Source organism: Cricetulus griseus, chromosome 8 (assembly GCF_003668045.3).
Source record: "Cricetulus griseus strain 17A/GY chromosome 8, alternate assembly CriGri-PICRH-1.0, whole genome shotgun sequence".
NCBI lineage: Eukaryota > Metazoa > Chordata > Mammalia > Rodentia > Cricetidae > Cricetulus > Cricetulus griseus.
Genome location: NC_048601.1, coordinates 3,795,958 through 3,803,963, shown reverse-complemented (window position 1 = coordinate 3,803,963; position 8,006 = coordinate 3,795,958). Strand labels below are relative to the sequence as shown.

The 8,006-nt window shown below is 54.6% G+C and overlaps 1 protein-coding gene across 1 annotated transcript; it reads right to left on the bottom strand.

The window, feature by feature from the left end:
• Positions 1–292: 292 nt before the first annotated feature.
• On the bottom strand, positions 293–4,779 carry Bhlhe41 (basic helix-loop-helix family member e41). Its single transcript, XM_027430115.2, has 5 exons — positions 4,365–4,779; positions 4,154–4,217; positions 3,727–3,834; positions 3,284–3,395; positions 293–2,877 (listed from the first exon to the last, which is right to left on the bottom strand). Exons 1-5 carry the CDS (start codon positions 4,424–4,426, stop codon positions 1,994–1,996), a joined length of 1,230 nt encoding a protein of 409 aa, XP_027285916.1. The 5' UTR covers positions 4,427–4,779; the 3' UTR covers positions 293–1,993.
• Positions 4,780–8,006: the final 3,227 nt, after the last annotated feature.

Genomic DNA, 8,006 nt, shown 5'->3' with positions numbered 1-8,006 from the left:
TATCTGAGGTCATGGACCAAAACCTGGTAAATCAGAAAAACATTAGCCGACTGGGGTTAAGGCAAACAAGCCACCAGTGACTGCTAGGTGATTCCTTTTGTAGTTTTCATTGATAGACTGGAGACAAGCTGGGACACAGGGCCAAAACCAGGAGTCTCCCTGGAGACCAATGACAGAAAACCAAAACCAAACAGACAAACCTTGTCTGATGACCCCGGATGAGCTCTTGTCCTGATACACACAAGTCTCTGTGGGGGTATTCAGTATTGTTTAATTATTAGACAACCTCATATCATATATAAAGTTTTTATTCCTTGGTAAGAAGTTTTAAATCACAAAATAGTGTGGCAATATTTAGATAATAGAATTTAAGGAGTGCTGAAAATACCAGAGTATAAAGATAGTTTCTAGCTTATCTTTACATACTAAACTTGTCTAAACCGGCTGGTTTCTTGCAGACGTATTTATTTGTTTAATAATTTAAGACAGCAAAAGCTTGCACCAAGCATTATAAGCATCGTAACCAAAGTGCAAACACTCTCACCAAGTCCCCCCCCAAAAAAAGATATTTTAACTCAAAATACCATTAGTACATATCTTCTCCCTACAAAAATAGCATGTCAGACGTCATTAATTGGGTGTATTAACAGCTATGTACATACAGCCACCTTGGTAGGCTAAGAGTTTAACGTTGTTTAAACACAGCGTTTGAGGCAAACAGTAGCAACAGCAGCAGCAGCAAACGGACCGAACACACTCACAGACCCAGATAATGTCTTCACTCCAGACTTGTGTCTCACCCCTTACGTAACATTCAAGTGAGATTTCTCAGTGCTACCTTGGCAACAAACTAAAAATATCTAGACAAGGTCTTGGTTTATGCCTTATTTTTTTTTTTTAACAAGCTTTCCTTCTGATTATCTGGCATCTGGTTTGGTCTCCAGAAAAATACATACAGACTTGAGATGGCAGGCCTGACAGGGCTCCCCTATGCATCTTCACAGCACTTCTGAACACAGGGGACCACTAGCCCTCTCCTCCACTTCTGCCATCTAGGAATTTGAGGGCAAATCAGTCGGTCTGGGTTTCTCTTTTTCCAGCCCAGTGCACTTGGAAAAATTTAAAGAAATAAAAAATAAGAACAGTAACGCTACAAAAATTTGGGACCACGATTGGGTAAAATAACCCGTGGGGGGGGAGGGGCATGCATCAGAAACACAAATATATGACCTATGACATATATATGCACATGAATTGAGAAATTAAGGGGACAAGGGGTTTGAGGTCAATTTGTCAATAAAGTGCGAGCAAAGGCGCCAAGGACTCCAACCTCCCTCCCCCAGCTCCCACCTGGACATAGTGCCTGAACAGGGCCCAACTCCCAGTCTCTCCAAACAAGTGCAAGGTATCAAGACCACTCCAAACACCTCTCAACAGGGCAACCTGGCATCCTCACCTCTCTGAAAGGCAGGTACTTCTCAAAAAAGCCAGAAAACACAAAATACTGACCCGTAAATTTAACTCTCAGAGGTCCTCAGTTAATCTGAGTGCCTCCTAAAGAGGCAGCTGGGAGACACACCTGCTGCTCCACGCCCTGAAGTCAAAGGACCCTAGTGCCAGGCACTCTGCCTGGCTCCACATGGCTCTCCTACCCAACAGACTCCCAGAACCAGGCTTGATATCTGGGAAGGGGAGGGGGCGTGGACTAAATTTACGGTGGATAATACCACTTAACCAGTACTTCTCACAGAGGATCTGTGACAGCGGGGGCGAGGGGTGGGGTGGGTGTGAGCGGGTAGAGGGTGGGGTGGCAAAAAGGGTGAGAAACGGGCAAAACAGGAACTCCAAACGTACACAAAACACCTGTTTTCGTCCTAAGCCTGTCGAGCATCTCTTACTCTTCCTCCCTGGCACGCCTTAGGGGGCCTTTGAACTTGGAAACCTGGAGACTCCTCGGGAGCCCCCTGCCCCTGTTCAAGAAGGGCTGCGGGGCTCAGGGGGCGTCCTTGGCGGGCTGCGAGGCATCTTCCTGAGAGCTCTCCGGATTCCCAGCGCGCGGCAGGTGGGTGCGGCTGTGCGCGTGCTGGGGGCGCAGCGGCCCCGGGGGCGCCACCTCGTGTGCCAGGAGGGGGACCCCGGCGGCCGCGCCCGCTTTCTCGGGGGGCGGCGACAGCACGGACGACAGGCAGGGGAAGGCGGCGGCGGCGGCGGCGGCCGCTGCGGGGATGCCAGGATACAGCAGCGGGAAGGGCGCGGCCGCCGCGGGGTACAGATACTTGTCCAGGCCGCTCTTGTCCAGCCAGGGCTGCACGTAGGCTGCGGCGGACGGTGACAGCAGGTAGAAGGGCAGGCAGAAGGGCGCGGCGGCGGGCTGCGCGAAGGGCGAGCCCCCGCCCAGCGCCACGAGCGAGCCCAGCAGCGCGGGCTCTGGGCCCAGGAGCGCGCCGCGCGCCTCCAGCTTTGGCCTCTTGGGCGCGGGCGACGGGTCCCCGGGCGGCTCCTGCTTGATGGCGGCGCGGCCCTGCTCCGCCTCGCCTCCGTAGCCGCTGTCGGTGTCCGTGTCGTGCTCGGGCTCCGTGCCGGGCTGAGTCCGCTGGATGACCGGCACGCAGCGGGCGGCGCGATCGGGACCAGGGGCAGCCGCAGCCCCCGTGCTGCAGGGCGCGCGGCCGGGGACCCTGCCCGGGGGCACCTGTGGCGTCAGGAGCTGGGTGGCCACGGCGTGCAGGTGGCTGACGAGCTGTGCGCAGCGCGGCTCCCTGGGCGTCCAGCTCTCAAAGCGCGCGAGGTATTGCAAGACTTCTTTGGCGCAGGTTTGAAACCCCGAGTGGAACGCATCCAAGTCGGCCTGGACCGGCGATTTCAGAGAGCGCTCCCCTAGGGTGCACAGGGGAGGGAGGCGAGAAGAAAAACCGCGGCATTAAGACATCTGCTCATCACGTGGGCCCTGCTGCCTACAGTGAGCTCGGCTTTTCCTGGGCATTCCAGCGATATAATCCGCAGACTGCCGAAAGGAGGGGGTGGCGGGTGATGCGCTCTCCTTCGGGTTGAAAAAACCCAAGTAGAGAGGCGTAGCCGACACTTTAAATAAAAACGGGGTCCCTTCAGCTCTGCAGAAAGCCTCTGGGATGCTGTGGGTACTTGGCACCAACGGGAAAGCAGAGGCAATGTTCACTAGGAGGAGAACGCAGTGGGGAGGGAGTTCCAGCACTGGGCCCCCAACGCTCCCCGGTATTTGTTTTTTGTTTTTGAAATCAGGGCAGGCTTCCTTAGATTCACTTACCATTCTGTAAAGCAATTATCTTCTGATGCTGCTGCTCTGTTAAGGCTGTTAGCGCTTTTAAGTGCTTCAAAGTTAATTCCAAAACTACAGCTTTCTCCAAATGCCCCAGTGTCTACAGTGGTGCAGAAAGGAGGAGGGCAGGGGTTACTTTAAAACACACAAATTTTACTTAATTAGCTCCCCACACAGCCCATCGACTTAGGCAAATAAAAAAAATAAATAAAAAACCACTGGGAAGGAAGCGCTGCTCAGCGCCCCACAAGGCAGGTCATCAATGATCTCTGCCTTCAGCCCGGAGCCCCTGTTCCGAGTCTCTGGGAAACTCCATTCCTGCCTAAGTTGGAAGTCGGGCCTCTTAATATTTACATTTATGGCCCTATCTCTGGGAGTCGTATCAGGCCAACACCCTGGAAACCACCAAAGAATGAAAACGCGCATCTTACTGTCAATTTCAGATGTTCAGGCAGCAAATCTTTCAGCTGAGCAATGCATTCATTAATTCGGTCTCTTCTCTTTTTTTCTATTAATCTGTGCGGTAATTTGTAGGTATCCTTCATACATGAGCCGGGGGGAAAAAGAGACAGCCGTAAGCTAAGCATTCACTCATTCACTTACTAGATAGAACCCTCCCACCCCAACCCCGAAACACACCATGCAATGAACTAATGCCCAGGAACTCTCTCCTCTAGACTTCTAAAATGCAATTTAAATTCAGGTGCGGTGTTGAATGTCCCCCGAGTATCCACCAAACCACTTAAAATTCACAGTCAGGGAAGCTCGGGGCTGGAATATATTTGCGGGCAGAGTTTCCCTGCGAAATCAATGGCCCTAATTAACTACCAGGCAGATTATGGGAAACTTAAGACTTACCTTGGTGTCGTCTCGCTTCAAGCTCCTTTTGGGTTTACACATATACAAAGCGGAATAATCCAGTCTGCAAAAACAGAAATCAGCATCAGGCCCCCATTCCGGGAGGGGCTCTGCCCTCGCCCGCTCCATGTCACTTTGTGCAGGAAAAAAAAAAAAAAAAAAAGCCAAACCGACTCCTAGACAGAAATTCGCAACGGTGCGTACACCTTACCCTATAAAATCCCTATGTTCCAGTAACTGTCTCTCCTGCAAATGAGGGATTCCTTCGTCCATGTTCAATGGCTGTCCGTTTCCTCCTTTTCGATTTGGAGGGTTCTGTCCTGTAATCTGTGGGACGTTCGCCTAGGGAGATCTTGGGGGGATGTGTGTGTGTCTCCAGGCTGTCTCGCTCTCCCTCTTCGGCGCAGTGTTGAAAGTGTGAAGCAGTTGGCCGCCCCTCCGCCCCGTGCTCGCTCGCTCGCTCGCCCTCTCGCACACCCGCGCGCGCACACCCGCGCGCACACACACGCACTGCGCTGGTAGTTTGCTCTCACTCCGGGCAGTGTTTGGCCACAGGGCACGCGCGTCGCCGGCCAGACCAGCACCCAGCTCACGTGCGGAACGTACCATCCGCGGTCCAGCCCGGAGGGGGGCGGGGAGAGGGGCCCGGAGGGGGCGGGGGACACCTGATCGGGGCCACCCGGAGGAAGCGGCCACCCGTGCCGAGCCGTTCGTCTTTGCCGAGGCGCTGCAGGGCGCGGGGGCGGGGCGGGACGCGGGGCTCCCCCGGCATCTCGGTACGGAACCGTGGACGTGGCCTCTCGCTCTCCCACCGATTGCTGTTGGTTTGGGCCAGAGCAAGGACGCGACTTCCCGGTGGCTAAACTTCAGCCGGGAAGGAAATTTCCGAGGCTTTGCTCACTGCTCGGGTTGGGAGGGAGGGAAGGAGGGAGGGAGCGAGGGGAGAGAGACACCCCTCCTGGCGCTGGCTGGAGGGCTACCCTGAAAAAGCGTGACTTGCAATCCGCTCTCTGGAAGGATTTAAGATCAGTGAAAATGCACTCGCTGGTTCTGAGTGTCGCATTCCAAGTGGCTTCGGCGGCGACACAGTGTCCCCGGGCTACCTAAACTTCCCGCAGCAGCCGGAATTGCGGTGCCACTCATCGCAGCGGCGGATGACGTTTGGGGCCTCGGGTGCTCCCGGGGGAGTGCGGAGAGGGGGAGGGGTGGCACGTAAGGGCTGCTGCGGGAAAGCCACGCAGTCCAGGTCCTGCCTGTCCCAACTTGTGTGACGCCGTGCTACCCCTCCCCCGCCCCCGTGCGATAAGCCACGCCGAGAGTGTGGCGAGCCCACGTTTACTACTGGCACCTCCGCGGCCTCCCTCCTTAATCCCGTCTCCGGCGGGTACCAGCACAGGGCCGGCAACGTGATGCGACCTGCGGCGGCTGCCACATCAGCGCGCAGGGATGCCGTGCGCGCGCCCTGCGGCCCCGGGAGCCCGGTGCCGTGCGGCCCAGGACAGGCGTCCCCAGGTGTCAGGGTTCCCGCAACTCGGGATGAATACGAACCCGAGTCCCACCCCGGTGAAGGTGGAGACCCCGGGTTGCGCCTGCCCTGAATTGGCAGTCACGTTCTCTGGGGGCATTCGAGAGCGCCGGTAGCACGTGAGCGCAGAAGGGACCTGGGCCCCAAATGCACGCGCACTGGAGCGCAGCAGGGCCAGGGCAGCCGCGCTTGGGTTCCGGGGACGGATCTGGGTCGCCGGCCACGGCGGCTGGGGCGGGTCACGTGCCGCCGAGCCTCCTCCCAGCCTGGCGCGCGGGCGACGAGCCCGAGTCCTGGGCGGAGCCGCGGGGATGAGTTCCTCTCCCTCTCCAGCACCCTCCCGGGTTCCTCGAGCGGGACGACACCGCGCGACCTACAGCAGGCGATTAATTAAAGATAACAGTGAAAGTGTTTTTTAAGATGCGGGTTTTTATCTTACGCCCCGGCCCGCCGTCTCTCGTCTCTAAGTGGTTTATCTTTCTGATTCCGAGGCAAGTTAAAGTTCCAAACAGCTCATTGGTGCAGCATAGAATCACTGCTTCCTTCTGGTTCTTAACCGGCCAGGTTAGCTGCGGCGCGCGGGAGATTGAGGTGAATGATTTTAAAAGGGAAAAATAACAGCCCCAGGTCCACGTTTCTGAAAGTTCGCGGTACTCAACAAGCATATTCCAGAGCCAATCCTCCCTTTAAAATAATGACTAGGGCGTTAGGGGGATGAATAGGCCTGGGTCTCTGCGTCTTGGCCTTGCCAGTAGAGCGGTCACAAGGGACAGAGGACTCTAGGACTAAGTCGCCCAGCTTTTAGCTGAAGCTGAAACAGGAGTCTTGAGGTCCAAGGGGGAAGGGCTGAGGTGAGCATGTAAACTAACCGTCCCTGAAAAGACTCTGGGCTGTACCCCTCAGCCTTCTCCAACATTTCCCCCTCCCTAGCTTCCTCCCCTTCTGGTCCAAACTTTAATTCTAAGTCAGCAGTTCCTTAACCTCTCCCGCTCCTGATGCAGCAGGATGTAAATGGGCTTTTTGCCCATTTTATTTTTTAGTTGGGTGAATGCTTTATTCTCTTGGGACAGGGTCGCAGTGTGTAGTCTTGGCTGGCCTGGAGCTCCCTATAAAGACCAAGCTGGCCTGGAACTTGAACACTTAGAGATGGCTTGCCTCTGCTTCCAGAACGATGGAGTCACATCTGGCTTTTGCTCACCCTCAAGTTCCCCGTTTAATCGCCATTGTTAAGTTACCCTTGGATCTTTCTCATACTTTTTTTCTCTTGTCCTTCATGCTCACCGTTTTGTTTGGCTTTACCTTGTTTTCTTTTCCACACAGGGTTTTTCTATGTAACAGCTCAGGCTGTCCTGGAACACACTCTGGAAACCAGGCTGGCCTCCAACTCCCAAACATCTGCCTGCCTCTGCCTCCCGAGTGCTGGGATTAAAGGCATGCGCCACCAGCACCCGGCCTCCTTTAATGGTTAGGATATTTCCTGTATTTCCCCTCTCTTAAACTTGAGTCGGTTGCCACATCTGTCTCAAACTCTTGCCTGTGGGGGCCAGTCATCCTCTTGTGCCACCAGATGTCCCTTGACAACAGGCCATCATAGCAATGACTAACAGCGGCAGAGCATTTAGGATGAGAGAAGCCGGTTCCCTCCATAGGGCTTCTGAAGTGTGAACTTACTAATGCATGCCATGACCCTGCCAGGTGTTATTAGAGCCTCTGTAGATGAGGAGGATACGTCCTTATTGGAGGCTGACATGTGTCAGAGGTCCCACAAGCAGACTTTCAGCCAGACAGTGTGCTCTCGAGTTGCCTGCTCACTCCTTCACACGAGGTCTAAGTGCACACTAGCTGTGCCACAGGTGTGAGAGCGAGTGTTGGGTGTGCAAGAGAGATGGGGGAAGGAGAGAGGAAAGTGTGGACGTCACGGTTGGAGAGATGGCTCAGTGGCTTAACAGCACTCACTGGCTGCTTTCTTAGAGGACTGGGGTTCAATTCCCAGCACCCCAATGGAAGCTTATAAATGTGTAGCCCCCAATTCCAGGGAACCTAGCACCCTTTTCTGCCCTCCTTTGGCACCAGGCATGCACACGCATGCATAGACATACAGCAGGCCCAAAGCAACATTTACACACATAAAATAAATGTAAACGAGTCTTACTATTTACTTCTTTAAGCATGGGAGCTGGCATAGAGATGGGGAGCCTTGGGAGATGCCGTTGAGAAGTGCAGCCAGCATTTAGCCCTGCACTGACTTAGCGTTTATAACGTCACACGGGTGCACCAAAGTTAGTTCAACTGTGAAAGGTGACGGTGCTCAAATTCACCATCTTTACT